Genomic DNA, 26,864 nt, shown 5'->3' with positions numbered 1-26,864 from the left:
AATGGATATTGGTTGGTAAGCTCCAAGAATTATGTAACTGGTCTTAAATATATAGGAGATATGTTCTATAATCAGTCTTAGTTCCTCATATATTGTAGAGGTTAATAAGGATTCAGATCAAAGCAAATATCTGCATATCTGGTATATTACCTAGCAGAGAGAGATATTGTTACCCCAACTCAGATGTGCAGTCCGTGTATTCCTGTTTGTTGAATAGCCTAGCCAGCAGGAGGTAAAGCAATATGGGATTCCTGTGGTCCTCTCAATGTAACAAGCTGGTACGGAAATGGAGCTTCCAATCAAACGCTATCCAATAGGCGTTTTGGGGTCCTTGTTATTAACTCAACACGTTTCCATGTAGAATAACCCACACCTTCATCAAGAACATATTTCCTCCTAGTTAGAACTATTTGCAAGTGTCTATTACATCCTCCCGCCAGTCTGTATGAGATAGGTGTCCTAAGTAGGAGCGAAAAGAATATCCCTTGATTATAAGCCCCATGGTGGGGGTGAGGGTTTCAAACTAATGAAAACAGGAAAAAAATAGCACCTGTTTTTTTGTATACACTTGCTATACTGTACATATTCTATTGGGCTTCGAGTTAATGCCCCAAGGAGGGCATTGACACAGGAGCTTTTGCCACTGGGGTTGGGTGGAGGGGGAGCTTTGGTGGGGACTTCAAGATACTGGTGGATTGGTGCAAAGCCTGTTGGGGATATATGACTTTTTCTGCGGGGGTGTTAATGTCACTGAGAGAATCTATCGCTACTGGGAATGTATTACCACTAGAGGAGGGGGGAGGAGTCAGTGCTAATATTAAAATGGGGCCTTATGGACAATTGTGTGTGTGTGGGTGGTGCTAGACCCTACAGATGTATGTTTTTTCTGTAATATATTTAAATTTACTTTTAAAGAGATGTTCTTTACTTTTTCACATTTATTTAAAATATTTTAATATAGTTTTTCAAAAGCCTTCATTGTCAGTTAATGACAGAAAGGATCGGACAGGTCAGTATTCAATGAGCAGTCAAATCCAACTGTCGGATTTGGCCGTTCCCAACAACTGTCTGTCCCGTACGTGCCGCTGCTGCTGTTTCCCGTCCACGCTCCATCCCCGCTCCTCTCCTCACCCGTCCATGGCACCCGTCCACGCTCCGTCACTCACCCATCCACAGCACCCAGCCACGCTCAGTCCCAGCTCCTCTCCTCACCTGTCCACGCTCCATCCCCGCTCCCCTCCTCACTCGTCCACGGCACCCATCCACGCTCCATCCCCGCTCCTCTCCTCACCCGTCCCCACTCGCCCTCATGACCTGTCCCTGCTCCCCCGTCTCATCAACCCCTTCCGACCTAATCCTGTCGGAAACTGCCGTCTTTCCCACAAGACGGCAGTTTCCAACAGGTATTGAATATACCCCCTAGTGCTTTTTGCACTGGAAAGCTGCAGCTGTTGAGGAATCGGCTTGGGGAACAGACATGGTTTTCTTTTGCTTTCACTGTTAAATACTGATGACTTTGTCTTGTATATCTCAAGATTCACCCCCAGAAAACCTGCCCTGTCTATGAACACTGTTTTTCTGTAGTTCAAACAAGACTATAGAACAGGAGTAAAACTAATTGTAAAACTGAACCAGTTAAAAGAATCTGTTATATTTTACTGTCGGCAACTGTTACTGATTTATTCAAACAGATGTCAGCTTTTAAGATGTTTGGTCGATGACCAAATCCCCCCCCATACTAATTTCAGACATGAATGTAAATGCAGGAAAAAGTGTTCCTTAAACACTGGAGAACAATGAACGGTAATTATAGGCCAGAAAATGTGTATAAACCTGAGCCTCAGCATTTTTATATAGATGCTCATAGCTCGGCAAACACTGGCATTTTCTTGTTAAAGCTTCTTTACCTAAATAGAAAATCATTTAAGCTTCCATGCCTGAGAGCCCCGTAATTATGGTATATGTGACGCATTTGGTCAGCTGAGCCTGATTGTGGGTGTGATGTAGTGACTACGTGGACCAGCTGCTTCCTATCACTGTTTTTCCAAAAGGTGCACATGCAGTCTTGTGGGAGGGGGAGGGGGAGGGGGGGGGGGGGGACAACACCAAGCAGTGGCCTTATCAGAGCCTGAGATTCCACTCAGGGACCATCAGTGTAGGATGGGAATCTTCAGCTCAGCAGGTGTGGAGCTAGTAAGAACCTCTCTGGTAAAGTGAATAAGGAAAACTAGCTACCACCTTGTAGTGTCTATTTATAAATAAGCATCTCAGGTAAATTTACTATTACTAACATTATGCTGTGTAATATGTGTCCGCTCTATAAATAACTGTAAAAAAATAACTATAGATAAGTGTATATCACGGAGTTTAATGTTTAACCCATTGTGCTTTCAGAGCAAGACGCAAGGATGACGTCTGTTACTTATCCCTAAAACTCACCTCTGCAGTTAGGCTTGTCACATCCCTGATTACCCTGTAATCTACCTTGGTTATATCCTTTCCTTGTATATAACGCCTCCACTACAGTCCACTGCAATATTTCATAATCGTGTATATTCTCTGGTGGTTTCTGCTCCCCATTGCACATTCTGGCAGATGTATTAACTTGGAGAAGGCATAAGGAAGTGATAAACCAGTGATAAACGCAAGGTGATAAACACAGCAGCCAATCAGCTCCAATATGCAAACTGACAGGAGTTGATTGGCCAGTGCGTTTATCACCTTGCACTTATCACTGGTTTATCACTTCCTTATGCCATCTTCAGGCTTAATACATCTGCCTTGCCTATTTCTGTGTTCCAACAAAATCTGCTAGGTTTCATAAACTCAGTAGTCACTTAAAGAGATGCAATTATTACTCCCCCCCCCCCCCCTCCCCCAAAAGGCTGCTACGGCGCCTTATCACCTCCCCCCACCGGCATTTAGACTGTTATCGCTATGGATGAATTGCAGTGGTGGGAAGCCTTATTTTTTTCTTGGAGGTTTTATATCCAAGAGACAGGATGGGGATTAACCCCTGGTGTCCCCCAGCACACCAAACTATATGGGTAACATGACTTGAAAACCTACATATAATAGAAATCCAGAGGTCTTCGTTACATATATCTGCAGAAATCCAGCAAGAGTTGTCGAAATTTGATAATCCCCTTTAATGAGTGGTTTGTAAAGATTATTTTAAGAGTGTGAATGGGTAGGTAGATGGGCAAAATCTGGCGGCTGCTATCATGGCCAACTGGTACTGAAGGCCATGTATAGATGAATGATTATATGAACCCCACAAATAGCACATGTACTTGGAAAGCTTAAAAGCATTTCACAGTGCATCCTCATTGTACAGTGCTTCCAGAATTACACATAAAAATAATAAAGTAAATGTTCTGTATTGGCAGTGTGTGGCTTTCTAAGAATCCTGTGTCAGAATTAGATTTCTTTGTGTAACAAGCGATGGCTGGCAAGGCATAGATAATGAGATAAACACTTCCAGTAAGGATGTCATTATGTAGTACAAGCCTCTGTTACATCTGGGTAATGAAGGCTAGGCTAATATAACCCTGACCCTTAATTCAGCAACGCTAAAAGGGATTAAAAAGCTGTTTTCCCCTAAGATCAAATTAACGGTTTCTGTCATTAAAAATATTTAAATAACACTATGGCCATCTGTAGTCACATATCCTGCAGCTGTTGTGTGCTGTTCAGAAGCGCTCGGGTCTTAGTATGCACCACGGGCTGAAGTTACGGCAGCAGTTTTCATTTTCCAAATACACTGTACTTATTACATTGCTTGTATTTATTTTTTATATTTCCATTTAACCTCTGCATTATCATATGGCAACAGAGATGTGGTCAGCAGAGTGAGAGTGTGTGCTCCGCTACTAGTACTGTGAGTTTTGCAGGAATACTACGACTTATGTGCCTGTCTTATTAAAATTAAAACAAGTGTAAATAAGAGGGACAAAAGTCGTCCCTCTGTTGTATAGGCTATAGTGGCATGCTGCCCGGGGATCAGGTGCATGCTGGAATCCGGGCACCTGTCCCATCTGACCGGGGGAGGTACAGTAGAAGAAGATCATATTGTATATGTATGAACACTGAGTGCCATGTTACGGTTCCTGGCACCAAACGTTCTTACTGTCTGTGTGGCAGTGTACACTCAGATCCCTGGGCTTGGCATTTAAATATTTTTGCTTTGACATCACCCCCAACACCCCACCGGCTGCTGCTTCTATGACACACCTTATCCCACCTATGTCATCAATCTTCATGTTTCCAACCCTTACCCCTACTGTATTACAGCTCTATCAGCTTAACAATGCTGGTCATTGAGTCTTCATTCATTGAGTCCATATTTAAATGTTTATAGCATAGTACAGGTTAAGTATCCAGAAGTATTTTGGATATCGGATTTTTCCGTATTTTGGAATAATTGCATACCATAATGAGATATCATGGCGATGGGACCCAAGTCTAAACACAGAATGCATTTATGTTTCACATACACCTTATACATACAGCCTAAAGGTCATTTAATGCAATATGGTTAATAACTTTGTGTATTAAACAAAGTTCGTGTACATTGAGCCATCAGAAAACAGAGGTTTCACAATATTAGTCTCACTCAAAAAATTCCGTATTTCGGAATATTCCGTATTTTGGAATATTTTGGATCTGGGATACTCAACCTGTATAGTATATGATAATAATAATAATAACAATAATAATAATAACAATAAAGAAGAAGAATTAATAGTAAGAATAAATATTAAGAATAAATTACTGATATATATATAATGTTCTGGTAACTTTTGCTGTTGTGTATTTTATTTATGCTCTTTATACTTTGGCATTTTAAATCTTTTTAAGTCACCTTGTATAGCAGATTCTTTGTGACTCTGTGATGCCTTTTAAATAAAGTACAGTATAATAATTTTATTTATATATTTAAAGTCATTTTTTACTTTGTCAGATCATTATTAATCCACAGTCTGAGATTATTATTATTATGTATCATGGGGAACTTCCCAAATAAAGTTATTTCCAAGCGAAACTACAGTGCAAAAGTTATTATGCCTGTGATACTGGATATACATATTGCACAGTATATTCATGAGCCGGAGGAGTCACATAAACTGTTCCAAAACGTGTCAGCGTGTCGCTGTACGACTGGAACCGCTTATGTTACATATTGTTACTGTGTGTGGAAAAGGGATTTGCTGTGAACTCCACACTCCTGCAATACATATGGGATTAAAGCATCATTGGATAATAAGGTCATATTCCTGACCAAAATTTAAGGTAATTTGTTAGTCATTTACAATAAAAAGATTATGTCTCTCGGGAGTTCCTCATGATCATATTCAGTGCCTTAGCCTGAGTAATCATGGTGAAAAACCAAAGCTATTCAGACCATTGTTAGGATAAGAGAGGAGACAGAAGGGAATTTATTCTGCAGAAGTCTGGCTAGACAGAAAATTAACGCCAACATTCTTAAAGTGATGATCACAGTGGCCCTGTTCTCAGTTGCTAGCTCATGTTAGTTTCCTTACCGTTAGTAGATCCATGGGCAGCATTTTAAAGACGCAGTAAGTTTGGGGTTTTTTGTGCAATTTTTCTTTTATTGTTGATTAAGACCAGAATGTGGTTTGCGGACCAAGAAAAGAAAGAAACTTGCGATCGCTGCACCTTTCCTATAAAATATTTTGGCACTGTAACTTTCCCTTATAAACGCAGAGCGGATCAGCAATTTAGAGTGTGCTGTGTGCCTGCTCTGTATAGTAGTATGAAACTTAGAACAAATGAAACTCCATGACACTACCTTTATTACCCTTTCTTTACCAGGCCATGAAGTGCAACGGTTTCTTTACAATGAAAGCCAGGTTGATGAGGTGTCTTTTGGGCTGTGATTACAGTATAACGCAAGTGTGTTGTCTTTGGAGTAATGGAGAGATGTTCTGTCCTTGCATTTGCAGCATTGTGAAAACTCCTCACTCTTGGAAGAGTTTTATGGATGTTCGTTGAGTATCACATTAAGAAGAGTTTATTTAGCTAAGTTTTGGTATTTTGGCAAGATTCATTGACCATTATTCCCACCCAACATGGAGCTGCGGCGTAGCAGACTTCCGGTCTACACTATTTGTTTTGGATCAGAATTGCATCTATCTGGGATGTAACATAAAAGCTGATGACAGAGGGAAAACAGTCTAACCAACAAGTCTGCAAAGTCTGAGAATGGAAATGAAATGCACATCTCTGTAACACTGTGTGAAGAGAAATACTTTTACATGTCTCTTTAGGTCATAACCTGACAGCCATGGACCAATAAAGTAAAATGAGGCTAAAAGGATTTTAAAATGAAACCACGTATTACTTTAAATTGTTTAAAAAAAAAAAGTATATATTTTATGGGGGGAAGTGGCATTAAAATGGAATTATTAGCATTTGCAATGAATATTTGCCCTCATTCCGAGTTGATCGCTCGGTAATTTTCATCGCATCGCAGTGAAATTCCGCTTAGTACGCATGCGCAATATTCGCACTGCGACTGCGCCAAGTAATTTAACAATGAAGATAGTATTTTTACTCACGGCTTTTTCTTCGCTCCGGCGATCGTAGTGTGATTGACAGGAAATGGGTGTTACTGGGCGGAAACACGGCGTTTTATGGGCGTGTGGATCAAAACGCTACCGTTTCCGGAAAAAACGCAGGAGTGGCCGGAGAAACGGGGGAGTGTCTGGGCGAACGCTGGGAGTGTTTGTGACGTCAAACCAGGAACGACAAGCACTGAACTGATCGCAGATGCCGAGTAAGTCTGAAGCTACTCTGAAACTGCTAAGTAGTTTGTAATCGCAATATTGCGAATACATCGTTCGCAATTTTAAGAAGCTAAGATTCACTCCCAGTAGGCGGCGGCTTAGCGTGTGTAACTCTGCTAAAATCGCCTTGCGAGCGATCAACTCGGAATGAGGGCCATTGTTTCTTTCATGGAAAATTCATGTTTAATATGTGGATGGGTTGGGTAAAAAGACTGTGGTCTTCTGGCTGCAAAGGTTCGGAGATTTATAGGTGCAGAGATGAAGCAAATCCATATTTTAGTCTATGGCTGAATTAGTTTCTAAATATATGTAAAGCCAAAATTGAATTCAAGAGCTAATTTGCAAGTTTGCATTAAGCAGGAGGGAGAGAAATGCTAAAATCAAATATGTAAATTTAGCTTCAGGTAATAACTCCCTGGAAAGTCCAGATTCCGGTTTAGCTGGTTTAAGGATTTAGCTGACCCAGAATCTTTTTGTATCCCAGTAAAGCAGAAGTTACTTTGCCACAGATTAAAAAGTTGATTATATAAGGGGTGTCTGCAGAGAAGTGCCAGACTATCATATGAAGGTTTAAAGTAGTGTTTCCCCCTTCTCCATGCCAAAAACATTCCCAGTATTTCCTCATTCTTTTCCCTTATTCTCCGCCAGCTCTCCACCACCCCAGTTTTGCCATTCAATTCTATGTCCAAATATACAGACAGTACTCACAGAAGCAGTCTCCATAGTTTATGCGGGAACTGCATGCCACAGTCTCCATTTACCAAACTTATCTCTTAGCCTATGTGCTCACGACTGTCATCAGAAATTGCGGGGCCCAGTACAGATAAATCAGGCAGTCTCCTATGTGCCTCATGCCCCTCAATATATATACACACACACACACACACACACACACACACACACACACACACACACACACACACACACACATAGAATAGAAAAAAATAAGTTATGAATTAATATATTTTGAAGAAAAAATATGTGTTTATCCATCATCTTTAGGGTCAGCTATGTGGTGTTGAACATGGTCTTGCCTCAATTTGTCCACGCTACTTAAAATCGATTGGGGATGGGGGCAGCAAAAGGGTCAGAACAGAGGAACACATGGGGAGAAGCACACTTGGAGAGGGTTGGGGCAGAGGTGTACCTGGTGAAGGGTGGATAGAGGCATACTCTGGGATGGGGCATAGGTACACTTGGAGAGGGATGGGGCCAGAGGCACACTTGGAGAGGGATGAGGCCAGAGGCACACTTGGGGAAGGATGGGCAGAAGCACACATAGGGAAGGATACGGCCAGAGGCACACTTGGGCAGTGATGGGGCCAGAGGCACACTTAGGGAGGAATGGGCAGAGGCACATTTTGGGATGGATGGGGGCAGAGGCACACATAAGAAACCTCTGTGTGCCTCTGTTTACTGTGGAAGCTGTGCAACAAACACAGTAGGGGTACAATGGAAGCAGAAGTATAGAGGAGGAGTAATAGGAGGAGCTGACAGTTTATGGAAGTGATCTCCAAACTGAAGCCTGTATCCTTTTATGAGAGGCCAGCCCAAGGCACTTGCCACCATCTAAATCTTCTGCTCTGCAGTAGTAGCCATTCTGCAGCTGCCTATAGTCGCAGTGTCTGACCGGGGAACCCCCCAGCGTGCCGATGATCCTGATGACAAACTGCTTCTTACAGGTGACATCTGGCAGTGACTAAGAAGCAGTTTACATGCGAATCATCGGCGCGTTGCAGATTCCAGATTTCCCCCCGTGATCCCTAGTTATATACCCTAGTACCGTCTTTACGTCCCTGATCACGGTCCTGTATGGGCTACATTTTCACAACTTTTTCAGCGGGATACAAAGGAAAATAATGGCCACCATTGTTCATGAATAGGCCCCCTAGTGACCTTACTACGAGCCCATGGCCCTACTGTATCTATAGCTTTATGCAAAGACTTACAAACTTTTTTGTGGGAAACAAGAAATTGCGATGGAGGCGGGTTGTGAGGCATGAGAACATGAGAGCAGTTCATCAATCTTGCTAAAGGGATTTAAAGGCTCATTTGCAAATTGTCCTGTGGAAGTTCTTAAAAAAGCTTTAGCAATCTATGACAAGTGCAAATAAACACTGAACACACTTTGTCTTTGTTACAAGAATATCTATGTAGTCCGTTCTTGTATACGCACTTACATTCTGCCTCTATCCTCTAAAGAATACAATTCAGTGCAGATATATTATGTGTATTTGCATAAGCTTGGCCTTAAAGCCTGTTGAGTAAACTGAAGTTTCCTCTGCATCAAGTAATAATTTTGAGATTGAGTATAGCGATTGTGAGACGCTTTCTTTTCTCTTGCCTACAAGGTAGTAGCCTTCTCCCCCGGTCCCAGTGATTTGCATTGTAATCCGATAGAAGATCATTAAGCTACAATATCAGTCTGATTATACCAAGCATGACACAGGACACAGCTGTTGTAGAGCACACAAGGCTGTAGCTCGTTGGGGCCCGAGACTCACTAATTACCAGTCATGCTGTTTTCTCCAACTGCCAAACATTGTCAAAGTGTTTTAAATCTTTTTTTGTTTTCCATTGAGCTGAAAACCCAAGGTGAATAAAAATTGATTTTATTTCCTACTAAGGGGCGAAGACTTGTTAAAGAAGCTTGCCGTTCACGGTTGCATTATAATAAATCCTGAGGGGACAACTATTCCAGACCTAAACCGACCTTGCCATAGAAAGCTGGAGAATTAATTCAGCAGTCACTGAGAAATGATTTTATTAAATAAGAAGAGAAACAAGTCACATGACCCTCACTGAATAAGACACTACTGCAGTTTAGGAACTAGGGTGGTAAATAGGGCAGCGACTCGGGGAACTGAGCGATATCCTGAGACCCGCTTAGGTTTACCGCTCAAGTTAGCAGCTCAACTCATCTGTGTGATTAGCGATGAAAGCACAACTCAGTGCACCGAGCAGGCCAGTGCGATACACTTTCAGGAAATAATAAACACAGCACGTTGAAACACATTTTGTGTCATAGTCATTAAAATGTAACCTTTCGGAACGTGTACACAAAACGCGCGTAATGCATTCCACATTGAGCCGCTCACCTAACTAGCGTGCAAACTTTTTCTGTTTCTTAATAGTGAAGTTTTGTAAAATAATGTGTTTTAAAAAAAGACAAGAAGGAAATCATCATAACTTTTGTAAGGCGCAAGCAGGCTGTCTGAGAAAAGTTGCACTAATTTAATAAGAAAAAAATGTAAATGTTGATTTTGGCTGTTCTAGAATATAAATGATTCTGTCATCATTATAAAATAATCTCAGATTATAAATATATTACAAATTGTTTATTGGCAAGATTAAAGATTTTCTGCGTGAAATGGAACTTTGAGTTGACGTAAAATGCCTTTATTATGTAAACATGACACTGCCACTGCATAGTATGATGGTGCTACTTAGATAATTTACAATAACGTTTTCTTGGGTAGCCTAAGATATTCAAAAATACATTTTAGTGATCTTAGAGGTGTAATACGTCTCCAGTCTTGAAGGGCTTAATGAATGCCAGGGAGATGTTTCTCTTGCATTAAATCTAGTTTCCCTATATTGGAGACAAAGTCATAACGTCGCTAAGAAAGAACCATTGTAAGTTTTATATGGGATAATATACTGTATATACAGTAAATATATGGTACAACTGTAAATCAGATCTACAGGCTGAGCATGTCTATACAGCTCACTCTGATACAAATAGCTTTGGCCAGAGGTGGGGAACCTTTTTTCTACCAAGGGCCATTTAGATATTTATAAAATCCTTCGGGGGGCCATACAAAAATTATCAACATAAAAATTAGCCTGCCCCCAGTAGATATGCCCCCAGTAGTGCACTGCCAGATACACATATGCCGCCCCAGTGCCAGATACACATATGCCACTACAGTGCCAGATACACATATGCCGCCAGTAGTGCACCGCCAGATACACATATGCTGCCACAGTGTCAGATCCACATATGCCGCCACAGTGCTAGGTATGCCCCCACAGTGTCAGATATGCCCCCATAATGCCAGGTACACACAGGCCCCCACAGCGCCAGATACAGTTTTGCCACCACAGTGCCAGATACAGATATGCCACCACAGGGCCAGATACAGATATGCCACCACAGTGTCAGATATGCCCCCATAGTGCCAGGTACACACAGGCCCCCACAGCGCCAGATACAGTTTTGCCACCACAGTGCCAGATACAGATATGCCACCACAGTGTCAGATATGCCCCCATAGTGCCAGGTACACACATATCCCCACAGTGCCAGATACAGATATGCCCCCACAGTGCCAGATACAGATATGTCCCCACAGTGCCAGATGCATATATGTCCCCACAGTGCCAGATACATATATGTTCCCACAGATACAGATATGCTCCCACAGTGCCAGATACAGATATGTCCCCACAGTGCCAGATACAGATATGTTCCCACAGATACAGATATGCCACCACAGTGCCAGATACAGATATGTTCCCACAGATACAGATATGTCCCCACAGTGCCAGATACAGATATGCCCCCACAGTGCCAGATACAGATATGTTCCCACAGATACAGATATGCCCCCACAGTGCCAGATACAGATATGTCCCCACAGTGCCAGATACAGATATGCCCCCACAGTGCCAGATACAGATATGTTCCCACAGATACAGATATGTCCCCACAGTGCCAGATACAGATATGTCCCCACAGTGCCAGATACAGATATGTTCCCACAGTGCCAGATACAGATATGCCCCCACAGATACAGATATGCCCCCACAGTGCCAGATACAGATATATCCCCACAGTGCCAGATACAGATATGCCCCCACAGTGCCAGATACAGATATGTTCCCACCGATACAGATATGCCCCCACAGTGCCAGATACATATATGTTCCCACCGATACAGATATGCCCCCACAGTGCCAGATACAGATATGTCCCCACAGTGCCAGATACAGATATGTTCCCACAGATACAGATATGCCCCCACAGTGCCAGATATAGATATGTCCCCACAGTGCCAGATACAGATATGCCCCCACAGTGCCAGATACAGATATGCCACCACAGTGCCAGATACAGATATGTCCCCACAGTGCCAGATACAGATATGCCCCCACAGTGCCAGATACAGATATGTCCCCACAGGGCCAGATACAGATATGTTCCCACAGATACAGATATGTCCCCACAGTGCCAGATACAGATATGCCCCCACAGTGCCAGATACAGATATGTTCCCACAGATACAGATATGCCCCCACAGTGCCAGATACAGATATGTTCCCACAGATACAGATATGTCCCCACAGTGCCAGATACAGATATGTTCCCACAGATACAGATATGTCCCCACAGTGCCAGATACAGATATGTCCCCACAGTGCCAGATACAGATATGTTCCCACAGTGCCAGATACAGATATGCCCCCACAGATACAGATATGCCCCCACAGTGCCAGATACAGATATGTCCCCACAGTGCCAGATACAGATATGCCCCCACAGTGCCAGATACAGATATGTTCCCACAGATACAGATATGTCCCCACAGTGCCAGATACAGATATGCCCCCACAGATACAGATATGCCCCCACAGTGCCAGATACAGATATGTCCCCACAGTGCCAGATACAGATATGTTCCCACAGATACAGATATGCCCCCACAGTGCCAGATACAGATATGTCCCCACAGTGCCAGATACAGATATGCCCCCCACAGTGCCAGATACAGATATGCCACCACAGTGCCAGATACAGATATGTCCCCACAGTGCCAGATACAGATATGCCCCCACGGTGCCAGATACAGATATGTCCCCACAGTGCCAGATACAGATATGTTCCCACAGATACAGATATGTCCCCACAGTGCCAGATACAGATATGTTCCCACAGTGCCAGATACAGATATGTCCCCACAGTGTCAGATACAGATATGTCCCCACAGTGCCAGATACAGATATGTTCCCACAGATACAGATATGCCCCCACAGTGCCAGATACAGATATGTACCCACAGTGCCAGATACATATATGTCCCCACAGTGCCAGATACAGATATGTTCCCACAGATACAGATATGCCCCCACAGTGCCAGATACAGATATGTTCCCACAGATACAGATATGTCCCCACAGTGCCAGATACAGATATGTTCCCACAGATACAGATATGCCCCCACAGTGCCAGATACAGATATGTCCCCACAGTGCCAGATACAGATATGCCCCCACAGTGCCAGATACAAATATGTCCCCACAGTGCCAGATACAGATATGCCCCCACAGATACAGATATGCCCCCACAGTGCCAGATACAGATATGCCCCCACAGTGCCAGATACAGATATGCCCCCACAGTGCCAGATACAGATATGTCCCCACAGTGCCAGATACAGATATGTTCCCACAGATACAGATATGCCCCCACAGTGCCAGATACAGATATGCCCCCCCAGTGCCAGATACAGATATGTCCCCACAGTGCCAGATACAGATATGCCCCCACAGTGCCAGATACAGATATGCCCCCACAGATACAGATATGCCCCCACAGTGCCAGATACAGATATGCCCCCACAGTGCCAGATACAGATATGCCCCCACAGTGCCAGATACATATATGTCCCCACAGTGCCAGATACAGATATGTTCCCACAGATACAGATATGCCCCCACAGTGCCAGATACAGATATGTCCCCACAGTGCCAGATACATATATGTCCCCACAGTGCCAGATACAGATATGTTCCCACAGATACAGATATGCCCCCACAGTGCCAGATACAGATATGTCCCCACAGTGCCAGATACAGATATGTTCCCACAGATACAGATATGCCCCCACAGTGCCAGATACAGATATGTCCCCACAGTGCCAGATACAGATATGCCCCCACAGTGCCAGATACAGATATGCCCCCACAGTGCCAGATACAGATATGCCCCCACAGTGCCAGATACAGATATGCCCCCACAGTGCCAGATACAGATATGTCCCCACAGTGCCAGATACAGATATGTTCCCACAGATACAGATATGCCCCCACAGTGCCAGATACAGATATGCCCCCACAGTGCCAGATACAGATATGTCCCCACAGTGCCAGATACAGATATGCCCCCACAGTGCCAGATACAGATATGCCCCCACAGATACAGATATGCCCCCACAGTGCCAGATACAGATATGCCCCCACAGTGCCAGATACAGATATGTCCCCACAGTGCCAGATACAGATATGTTCCCACAGATACAGATATGCCCCCACAGTGCCAGATACAGATATGTCCCCACAGTGCCAGATACAGATATGCCCCCACAGTGCCAGATACAGATATGTCCCCACAGTGCCAGATACATATATGTCCCCACAGTGTCAAATATGCCCCCATAGTGCCAGATACAGATATGTCCCATCAGTGCCAGATACATATATGTCCCCACAGTGTCAGATATGCCCCCATAGTGCCAGGTACACACATATCCCCACAGTGCCAGATACAGATATGTCCCCACAGTGCCAGATACAGATATGTTCCCACAGATACAGATATGCCCCCACAGTGCCAGATACAGATATGTCCCCACAGTGCCAGATACATATATGTCCCCACAGTGCCAGATACAGATATGTTCCCACAGATACAGATATGTCCCCACAGTGCCAGATACAGATATGTCCCCACAGTGCCAGATACAGATATGTCCCCACAGTGCCAGATACAGATATGTTCCCACAGATACAGATATGCCCCCACAGTGCCAGATACAGATATGTCCCCACAGTGCCAGATACAGATATGCCCCCACAGATACAGATATGCCCCCACAGTGCCAGATACAGATATGCCCCCACAGTGCCAGATACATATATGTCCCCAGAGTGCCAGATACAGATATGTTCCCACAGATACAGATATGCCCCCACAGTGCCAGATACAGATATGTCCCCACAGTGCCAGATACAGATATGCCCCCACAGATACAGATATGCCCCCACAGTGCCAGATACAGATATGTCCCCACAGTGCCAGATACAGATATGTTCCCACAGATACAGATATGCCCCCACAGTGCCAGATACAGATATGTCCCCACAGTGCCAGATACAGATATGTCCCCACAGTGCCAGATACAGATATGTCCCCACAGATACAGATACATATATGTCCCCACAGTGCCAGATACAGATATGCCCCCACAGTGCCAGATACAGATATGCCCCCACAGTGCCAGATACAGATATGTCCCCACAGTGCCAGATACAGATATGTTCCCACAGATACAGATATGCCCCCACAGTGCCAGATACAGATATGTCCCCACAGTGCCAGATACAGATATGCCCCCACAGTGCCAGATACAGATATGTCCCCACAGTGCCAGATACATATATGTCCCCACAGTGTCAGATATGCCCCCATAGTGCCAGATACAGATATGTCCCATCAGTGCCAGATACATATATGTCCCCACAGTGTCAGATATGCCCCCATAGTGCCAGGTACACACATATCCCCACAGTGCCAGATACAGATATGTCCCCACAGTGCCAGATACAGATATGTTCCCACAGATACAGATATGCCCCCACAGTGCCAGATACAGATATGTCCCCACAGTGCCAGATACATATATGTCCCCACAGTGCCAGATACAGATATGTTCCCACAGATACAGATATGCCCCCACAGTGCCAGATACAGATATGTCCCCACAGTGCCAGATACATATATGTCCCCACAGTGCCAGATACAGATATGTTCCCACAGATACAGATATGTCCCCACAGTGCCAGATACAGATATGTCCCCACAGTGCCAGATACAGATATGTCCCCACAGTGCCAGATACAGATATGTTCCCACAGATACAGATATGCCCCCACAGTGCCAGATACAGATATGTCCCCACAGTGCCAGTTACAGATATGCCCCCACAGATACAGATATGCCCCCACAGTGCCAGATACAGATATGCCCCCACAGTGCCAGATACATATATGTCCCCACAGTGCCAGATACAGATATGTTCCCACAGATACAGATATGCCCCCACAGTGCCAGATACAGATATGTCCCCACAGTGCCAGATACAGATATGCCCCCACAGATACAGATATGCCCCCACAGTGCCAGATACAGATATGTCCCCACAGTGCCAGATACAGATATGTTCCCACAGATACAGATATGCCCCCACAGTGCCAGATACAGATATGTCCCCACAGGGCCAGATACAGATATGTCCCCACAGTGCCAGATACAGATATGTCCCCACAGATACAGATACATATATGTCCCCACAGTGCCAGATACAGATATGCCCCCACAGTGCCAGATACAGATATGCCCCCACAGTGCCAGATACAGATATGTCCCCACAGTGCCAGATACAGATATGTTCCCACAGATACAGATATGCCCCCACAGTGCCAGATACAGATATGTCCCCACAGTGCCAGATACAGATATGCCCCCACAGTGCCAGATACAGATATGTCCCCACAGTGCCAGATACATATATGTCCCCACAGTGTCAGATATGCCCCCATAGTGCCAGATACAGATATGTCCCATCAGTGCCAGATACATATATGTCCCCACAGTGTCAGATATGCCCCCATAGTGCCAGGTACACACATATCCCCACAGTGCCAGATACAGATATGTCCCCACAGTGCCAGATACAGATATGTTCCCACAGATACAGATATGCCCCCACAGTGCCAGATACAGATATGTCCCCACAGTGCCAGATACATATATGTCCCCACAGTGCCAGATACAGATATGTTCCCACAGATACAGATATGCCCCCACAGTGCCAGATACAGATATGTCCCCACAGTGCCAGATACATATATGTCCCCACAGTGCCAGATACAGATATGTTCCCACAGATACAGATATGTCCCCACAGTGCCAGATACAGATATGTCCCCACAGTGCCAGATACAGATATGTCCCCACAGTGCCAGATACAGATATGTTCCCACAGATACAGATATGCCCCCACAGTGCCAGATACAGATATGTCCCCACAGTGCCAGTTACAGATATGCCCCCACAGATACAGATATGCCCCCACAGTGCCAGATACAGATATGCCCCCACAGTGCCAGATACAGATATGTCCCCACAGTGCCAGATACAGATATGTCCCCACAGATACAGATACATATATGTCCCCACAGTGCCAGATACAGATATGTTCCCACAGATACAGATATGCCCCCACAGTGCCAGATACAGATATGTCCCCACAGGGCCAGATACAGATATGTCCCCACAGTGCCAGATACAGATATGTCCCCACAGATACAGATACATATATGTCCCCACAGTGCCAGATACAGATATGCCCCCATATTGCCAGGTACACACATGCCCCCCCCGTGCTGCTCACCGCTGCTGCTCCTGTGCTGCTAGCCTTCTGCTGCTGTGTGTGACAGGGGAGGAGAGCGCAGCGTGCGCCTCTCCTGCCCCTTTGTGCTCAGTTCGGCTGCGGCATGTGTCATCTGCAGAAAGGAGAGTGCAGCTATATCCAGCGGTGGCGTGTAGGACCTCAAACCAGCCGCTGGTTCATGAGCCAATCAACTCGCGGACCGGCAGTGAAAGCTCCTGATTGGCTGCCCATCCGCGAGCTCTGATTGGCTGAACCGGCGGCTGGTTTGAGATCCTACACGCCGCCGCTGGACATAGCTGCGCTCTCCTCCCTGCAGATGATACACACCGCCGCCGCCGGACTAAACACAAAGGAGAAGGAGAGGCGCACGCTGCGCTCTCCTCCCCTGTCACACACAGCAGCGGGTGGCCGGGCCGGATCAATTTGCTTTGCGAGCCTAATATGGCCCGTTGGCCGGAGGTTCCCCACCCCTGACATAGGCCATTGAATTCAATGAATAAAACAAACAGTATAAATAATAATAGATAACAACATTTAGGACAAACAGTAACTTACATCCGCCAGGAGTATTCAAGAAAACAACGAAGAGACCAGATGGGAGGGAATCTATTAGATACAGTATGTACTCAACAAGATATAAAAAAGAAGAGAGAGAAATGGGAGCGCTTATAAAAGGGTGCTGGTTTGAATGCAGTATAAAATATTTATTTTATAGCATTAACAAAAAAAATATATAATAATCACATAGATGATGATAATAATAATAATAATAATAGTAAATACAGTGGAAGGAATCTACCTAAAATATATACAGTATGAGATAAAACATAAATGAAAAACATAAATGATAAAACGGGATCTGGTCGGGAACCCGACCAGTGAAATACTGACGCAGAAATCCCAACAGGCATCATGAATAGGATCACAATGGCGGTGCCGGGATACCGATCAATGGACTGTTGGGCCATCAGAGTGGTAAGCCGCAGGAAGGGGGGGGGGGGTTATGATATAGGCTGTGGGTGGAGGGTTAGGGTTAGGCTGCAGGAAGGGGGATTTAGGTTTAGGCTGCGGGGAGGGGGGTTAGGCTTAGGCACTCCCTGGGAGGGGGGGTTAGACTGCGGGAAGGGGGGTTTAGGTTTAGGCACCACTGGGGAGGGTTAGGGTTAGGTTGCAGTGGGGAGGGTTAGGTTTAGCCTGCGGGAGGGGGGGTTAAGGGGGGTTACTTCGAATTGTTTTCAGACCCCTGTCAGGATTATAGAAATTGGGATGCCGGCGGTCAAAATACCGACCGTGGTATCTCGATTTCAGCACCAACCCGATAAAATTATGGATATGCAGCTGGACAGAATCATAGAAATGGAGTGAGCACGGATCCGGCTATATATAACAAATGGCAGTGTTACAGTTCAGCAGATAATAGTTGAGTATATTAATTGAATGTTTTATTCATGAGCAGATCAAATAATGACCAGTCCATTCACAGCTGAAAGGTGTCAAGTAAGTGCATAATACACACTCCAGCAGGTAAACTGGGACTCAAGAGGAAGGCTCCAATGCTGTTAAGTCACTGTGAGCTGCTTACACACTGGCAGTCTCTGCCTCTATCCATTATATGGAGGGTATATATTGTTCTTACCAGCCAGTATGTGATGATTGCTGCACACCAGGGACGTGCAGTCAGGGGAGGCAGTGCCTCCCCTGTCATAATGCTTAAAATAATAAAAGCAAGATATTTATAACAGAGTCTATGATAAATATATTCTTTTATTATTTTAATAATCTCCCCCCGTGAAAATGTTAGGCTGGGAGGCAGCGAGAGAGGTGCCTCACCAGCCACTGACCTCACCGCACGCCACTGCTGCACACTGGGTGCACCGGGAGGCTAAAGGTGCTGGGATCCAATATAGAGGGACCTCTGCTGCCAAATCACGGCATTAGCAGCCGCTCACGCTGCCTCAGCTGCCAATCTTGCGGTCTGCCACTTCTGGTTTTGGGATTACTGCTTTGTTATAAATAGCCGTCCGTGTTCACTCCATTTTTAGAATTCTGTCCACCTGCATATCCATTGTTTTATAATTTCTCATACATATTTTAGCAAGATTCCTTCCATTTTTATTACTATTATATTATCTGTATGATTATACATATATTGTTTAATGATCTAAAATAAATATTTTATACTGCATTCACACCAGTGCTACCATTTCCTTTTTTTATATCAGGTTCTGTACAGAAAGTGGAAATCCAGTTCCACATTGTGGGGGCAGCTGTTCTAGTCTGTATCTGTATATTTGGTTTATTATTTATTAGCGCCCACTTGATATCTTTGTATTTCATGTATTCAACAAATACACGGCGGTAGCTCAGCAGTATTTTTTGTAACTGTCAAAACACACAGGTATGCCTGGCACTGGTGAGCGCCGCCGAGCAGTGTAGCGTAGCAATTTTTTATTTAAATTTGCATTCTATTCACACTACAGATGCAGCGAAACCCCACACAGTCTAGTTCCAGAGACGTCTGGGCTGTGTCTGTAATTGTACAGGAATTAGGCTTAAATTTGTACAAAGTCACAGATGAAGCACAACATGCGGGTTCTACATTGTAGCACTTACTGTAGTATACAGACTGAAACTCATTCGCATGCAGATGTGGGTGTGGATTAATGTATTGACAGTTTCTAGGTCAACAATGTTTGAGTCAACCACTATAGGTCGACAGGCACTAGGTCGACAGGGTTGGAAAGTCAACAGGGGTTCTAGGTCGACATGGTATAGATCAACAGTTCAAAAGGTCGACATGAGTTTTTAATGTTTTTTGGATGTCGTTTTCTCCGTACAGTGACCGAGAAGTCCAATTAGTGCACCGTGTCCCCTCGCATGGCTCGCTTCGCTCACCATGCTTCCGGCAAGGTGCCTCAATCCGCTACAGCTTCGCTTGGCACAGATTACCATTCCAATCGTAGTCCACGTGGATCGTTAAGTATGAAAAAGTTCAAAAAAAGAAAAAAAATTGAAAAAGTCATGTCAACCTTTTGACATGTCGACCTAGAAACCATGTCGACCTAGTGACTGTTGACCAATAGTGGTCAACCTAAACATTGTCGACCTAGACAGTGTCGATCTTCAGACCGGATCCCGCAGATGTACAAGTGTTGTGTATCAAATTAACCAGTACATGGTCTTGAACCAGTTCACGTGCATCACATTGTGACTAAAACACACATTCCAGCAAAAACAATACTCAACGCAAGCTGAGTCGCATAGGACATGGGACACGAGAAGGGCTGTTTGGCACGACTGGCAATTATGTATATAAGAACTTATCTGTATGTCAATTTTCTCCACGTTCCAACTTATGCACAAATTTACAGACCTCTTGTTCAGAATTAGGAACTAAACGGATTTTTAAAATATAAGTTAATTTTAAACTTATCTCACAATTTTAAATGAAGGTGTATGTAGACCATGTAGAAAATGATGAGCTTGTTTTTCTCAGTGGTTGCCCAGGGAGGGTGGCAGATGGGAGACCATTCATTGGTGCTAACCATGCCAACTGATTAGTTGTGACTAGGACCAAAATTAAATTTGCGTCACTTTACAAATCCACCACGTCTTCGCTGGTTTCGGACACTGAATTTAGAGGGGCAGTTATTTTCAATATTAATCCAGACGTATTTTGTATTGAATATATTTGTCCCTTTAAATCCAGCGTTTTGAAACCACCAAAGTCGTTGCGGCTTTGCATAGCGCCACAAAGTACATTTTACCGTAGAAACATTCACTATGGCAGTAGAAAACAGACTGATTCTTTGTTCATTTCATAATAAGTTGCATAATCATCAACATTTGTTTGTTTTCCAATATAATTGTCAGCGCCTTATGTACAGTGGGTGACCTGTACAATCTAATAACTGGCTAGTGTTTCAGCTTTACAGGTTATGAAGGCAGAAAGCTCTAACGTGAACTGTATGTTCTCTAACAATGTCTAGTTTACATTGGAAATGCACCTAAAGCACATTTGAGCATCTATAATGCTTTTATCATGGTGATGATAACTGGAAACAAGTTGGAGAACTGTATTTAAGACTTAATCTAGGCATCGGTGAAGCAGTTTACGTCTGGTGATAATTACTCGCATATTCTCCCTTACTAATGCATGTGATGCATAGAAAAGCATCTCTGATGTATGCCACTAAGCCGAAACAGTTCAGGTACAGAAATTCACCATAACAGGCTGATTTGAGCAGAACACATTTGAAACAACAATGATAATTATGTTCTAGCAACATTGCACAGCTGTGTCCAGCTGGTGGTCTACATTCCATCTGAGCCCCCCTCCTGCTCTTTTTCATATATGGAAACATTTAGTGAAGTATCACAATGTAATATTGTGCCTCTGTCTTATGTTTCAGCTTTGGTTCGCATTTGTTAATGGATTTTCTGGACAAATTTTGTTTGAACGATGGTGCATTGGCTTGTACAATGTGGTAAGTGACTCATTTTTGGTTTTTCATTACACATAAAAGTGCCTAGCAGAGTCCGCTCACTCTGTCTGTCTCTGATGTTTATCACAGTGCATTATCTTACTCCCAGGTTTTCATGTTATGTTCAAGTATATTTTGAGAAAAACATCTTGTTCTGATGCAACATGTGACCGATATTTAAAACAGTTGTTGGGGAGTAAATTCAGTATAAAACCACATTTTCCATAAATCAAGTTGTACTCCCTTGGTAAATGTTTGGGATGCTTTTCACAAATAAAATAAAAACATTAAATTAAGTGTAATCCCATTTTTTGCAGATTTGGAAGTGTACCCATCATATGCAAAGGATCACTATATAAGTCAATTCCTATAAAAGAACAAGTATTAATAAACAGTATAAATAAATAAATAAACACACACACACACACACACACACACACACACACACACACACACACACAGGTTGAGTATCCCATATCCCATGAGTATCCCATATCCAGAATGATTGGGACCAGGAGTATTCTGGACATGGGATTTTTCCGGATAACAGAGTACCTGCTATTTGGATGGGTCCCGGAGGTCCGCAGGGGGTTTGGAGCTTCGGCGAGGGGGGGGGGGGGGTTCTCCGGTGGATCTGCGGGGGAGTCCGCAGTGGGTCCAGTGCAAAACCACTCCCCCACCTGTCTGTGACTGCCTGCCAGCCGCGTCATGATGTCACTTCAGGGCTAAAATGTTCCAGTTTTCGGAATATTTTGGTGACCGGTGTGTGTATATAATATAATACATATATATAATATAATACACACACACACATATATATATATATATATATATATATATACACTGCTCAAAAAAATAAAGGGAACACTTAAACAACACATCCTAGATCTGAATGAATGAAATATTCTTATTAAAAACTTTTATTAAATACTTTGTTCTTTACATAGTTGAATGTGCTGACAACAAAATCACACAAAAATTATCAATGGAAATCAAATTTATTGACCTATGGAGGTCTGGATTTGGAGTCACACTCAAAATTAAAGTGGAAAAACACACTACAGGCTGATCCAACTTTGATGTAATGTCCTTAAAACAAGTCAAAATGAGGCTCAGTAGTGTGTGTGGCCTACACGTGCCTGTATGACCTCCCTACAACGCCTGGGCATGCTCCTGATGAGGTGGCGGATGGTCTCCTGAGGGATCTCCTCCCAGACCTGGACTAAAGCATCCGCCAACTCCTGGACAGTCTGTGGTGCAACGTGACGTTGGTGGATGGAGCGAGACATGATGTCCCAGATGTGCTCAATAGGATTCAGGTCTGGGGAACGGGCGGGCCAGTCCATAGCATCAATGCCTTCATCTTGCAGGAACTGCTGACACACTCCAGCCACATGAGGTCTAGCATGGTCTTGCATTAGTAGGAACCCAGGGCCAACCGTACCAGCATATGGTCTCACAAGGGGTCTGAGGATCTCATCTCGGTACCTAATGGCAGTCAGGCTACCTCTGGCGAGCACATGGAGGGCTGTGCGGCCCCCTAAAGAAATGCCACCCCACACCATTACTGACCCACTGCCAAACCGGTCATGCTGGAGGATGTTGCAGGCAGCAGAACGTTCTCCTTGGCGTCTCCAGACTCTGTCACGTCTGTCACATGTGCTCAGTGAGAACCTGCTTTCATCTGTGAAGAGCACAGGGCACCAGTGGCGAATTTGCCAATCTTGGTGTTCTCTGGCAAATGCCAAACGTCCTGCACGGTGTTGGGCTGTAAGCACAACCCCCACCTGTGGACGTCGGGCCCTCATATCACCCTCATGGAGTATGTTTCTGATCGTTTGAGTAGACACATGCACATTTGTGGTCATTTTGCAGGGCTCTGGCAGTGCTCCTCCTGTTCCTCCTTGCACAAAGGCGGAGGTAGAGGTCCAGCTGCTGGGTTGTTGCCCTCCTACGGCCTCCTCCATGTCTCCTGATGTACTGGCCTGTCTCCTGGTAGCGCCTCCATGCTCTGGACACTACGCTGACAGACACAGCAAACCTTCTTGCCACAGCTCGCATTGATGTGCCATCCTGGATGAACTGCACTACCTGAGCCACTTGTGTGGGTTGTAGACTCCGTCTCATGCTACCACTAGAGTGAAAGCACCGCCAGCTTTCAAAAGTGACCAAAACATCAGCCAGAAAGCATAGGAGCGGAGAAGTGGTCTGTGGTCACCACCTGCAGAACAACTCCTTTATTGGGGGTGTCTTGCTAATTGCCTATAATTTCCACCTGTTGTCTATTCCATTTGCACAACAGCATGTGAAATTGATTGTCAATCAGTGTTGCTTCCTAAGTGGACAGTTTGATTTCACAGAAGTGTGATTGACTTGGAGTTACATTGTGTTGTTTAAGTGTTCCCTTTATTTTTTTGAGCAGTGTATATATATATATATATATATATATATTAGAGATGAGCGGGTTCGGTTTTACTCGGATTTACCCGAATCTCCGGACGTCACGTGCTTTGGTTAGCCAATAAGAAAAATCCAGAAAAATATTACTTGCGATAATTCTGGCGTTACAAACGAGTAAATCCGAACCCGCTCATCTCTAATATATATATATACACACACACATATATACATATATATATATATATATATATATTTATTTTTACTAATCTTTCTGTGGCCACATTTTCTCATGTTTTAACTTAATTATAGCTAGTGTCAGCTGTTCTCCTAGGTGCTTTACAACAGGTGTGATGGTAACTGTATCACCTATTTAAGCAAAGTTGCTGTGAGCTTTATACCAGATAGCATACCTAAAGTTTAGTACTAATAGGATAGCTATTTTAATGATGATTATTTTGAGCAATAGAGTAGGACCTGCAATATAGTGGGGTCCCTTGCCGGGGGCTGCAGGTTTAAATGCATTGATCAATACATGAACTAAAACTCCACTGTTTATAATTGTTAGTTAATATAGCAGTATAGTGCCCCTGTGATTTCTGTTTAAACAATGTGGTCACAAACTGTGTTGCACCCTAAATCTAGGAATAGGTGAGTGCCGTAGAGTAGTGCTTTTTATATATATATATATATATATATATATATATATATATATATATTTATTTATTTTTATTATTATTATTTTTTTATTTTTTTTACAGTGCTTTCGGAAAGTATTCCCTTTTTCCACATTTTATTATGTTACAGCCTTATTCCAAGTTTATGGCATCATATTCAAAAAGACTTGAAGCTGTAATTGCTGCCAAAGGTGCATCAACAAAGTATTGAGCAAAGGCTGAGGATCCGGGTGTGGTATGCAAGGTCGACAGTTTTTTATGGGGTTTTTTGTGTTGTTTTCTCCATATAGTGATCGGGAACCCCAATTAGTGCACAGTGTCCCCTCGTATGGCTCGCTTCGCTCGTCCGCGTTTATCGTGAAATATGAAAAAGGTCAAAGAAAAAAATTGTGAAAAACTCATGTCGACATTTTGACCTGTCAACCTAGTTACTGTTGGCCAATAGTGGTAGACCTAGAGACCAGATCCTATGAATACTTATGTACACGTGATTTCTTTGTTTTTTTCTTTTTGATAAATTTGCAAAAATCTAAAAAAATCTTTTCTCACGTCATTATGGGGCATTGTGTGTAGAAGTTTGAGGAAAAAAATGAATTTATTCCATTTTGGAATAAGGCTGTAACATAACAAAATGTGGAAAAAGTGAAGCGCTGTGAATACTTTCCGGATGCATTGTATATATTATAAACAAGCTTGCAGAATTTGCACACGTTCACATAGCAAGAGCAGGGTGCAGGTTGATATGGTATATATCGAAAGTCCACGAATACAGTGTCCACCCCAGGCTCAGCACACATGGATAACCAGCACTCCAGTAGTAGAAGAGGTAGGTTTTAATCCATTAGTCAGGCATTATAAAAAAAAAAATGGAAAAAGCCAAGTGCAAAAAGAGGCATATAATCAATATATTAGCAGTTAGCAATCTATAATTAAACATATTCACCCATACATCAGTAGTGGCGTATTAGGAGTCCGATACTGTTGTGGTGTTGCCACCTTTCTCAAGGAATGTGTGTGTGTGTGTGTGTGTGTGTGTGTGTGTGTGTGTGTGTGTATATATATTCTAGCTGAAGTACCCAGCGTTGCCCAGGTTTAAATTTTCAAGTTATTAAGTTAACAATGAGCTGAATGTAGCTGTCAACATTTTAAAAATAATTGGCAGTGCTTCCAACACACCCATGAGGTGGCTGCCCGGTGTCCTATTTTTAAAGAAAATGTATTTATTTATTTATTTATTTATTTTAATTTATTTATTTATTATTATTATTATTATTTGGGGGGGGGGGGCAGTAGCCCTAATCCCCAATTCCCAACTTTCCTCTCTGATCACTTTATAATCACTTTTACATTGCGAGATGTGTTTAAAGTTTTCCATATGTTATCAATGTTGCTATTCCAAGGCTTTTGGGTACACCATTTCTCTAACGTCCTAAGTGGATGCTGAGGACTCCGTAAGGACCATGGGGAATAGCGGCTCCGCAGGAGACTGGGCACATCTAAAGAAAGCTTTAGGACTATCTGGTGTGCACTAGCTCCTCCCCCTATGACCCTCCTCCAAGCCTCAGTTAGATCTTTGTGCCCGAACGAGAAGGGTGCACACTAGGGGCTCTCCTGAGCTTCTTAGTGAAAGTTTTAGTTTAGGTTTTTTATTTTCAGTGAGACCTGCTGGCAACAGGCTCACTGCATCGAGGGACTAAGGGGAGAAGAAGCGAACTCACCTGCGTGCAGAGTGGATTGGGCTTCTTAGGCTACTGGACATTAGCTCCAGAGGGACGATCACAGGCCCAGCTTGGATGGGTCCCAGAGCCGCGCCGCCGGCCCCCTTACAGAGCCAGAAGGCAGAAGAGGTCCGGAAAATTGGCGGCAGAAGACGTCCTGTCTTCAACAAGGTAGCGCACAGCACTGCAGCTGTGCACCATTGCTCTCAGCACACTTCACACTCCGGTCACTGAGGGTGCAGGGCGCTGGGGGGGGGCGCCCTGAGACGCAATAAAAACACCTTGGATGGCAAAAAAATGCATCACATATAGCTCCTGGGCTGTA

At 43.8% G+C, this 26,864-nt stretch overlaps 1 protein-coding gene across 1 annotated transcript in view; it reads left to right on the top strand.

Moving 5' to 3' along the window:
* The window catches only part of ATP8A2 (ATPase phospholipid transporting 8A2), a 1,320,460-nt gene that overhangs the window by 900,390 nt on the left and 393,206 nt on the right, over nucleotides 1–26,864 (top strand). The window contains exon 28 of the mRNA XM_063951698.1: nucleotides 21,676–21,750. Coding sequence (XP_063807768.1) covers nucleotides 21,676–21,750 — 75 coding nt within the window. The remainder of the gene's footprint in view (nucleotides 1–21,675; nucleotides 21,751–26,864) is intronic.

The sequence above is a fragment of the Pseudophryne corroboree genome, chromosome 2 (assembly GCF_028390025.1).
Source record: "Pseudophryne corroboree isolate aPseCor3 chromosome 2, aPseCor3.hap2, whole genome shotgun sequence".
In the NCBI taxonomy this organism is placed as follows: Eukaryota; Metazoa; Chordata; class Amphibia; order Anura; family Myobatrachidae; genus Pseudophryne; species Pseudophryne corroboree.
This window is presented reverse-complemented; position numbering and strand designations above follow the sequence as displayed.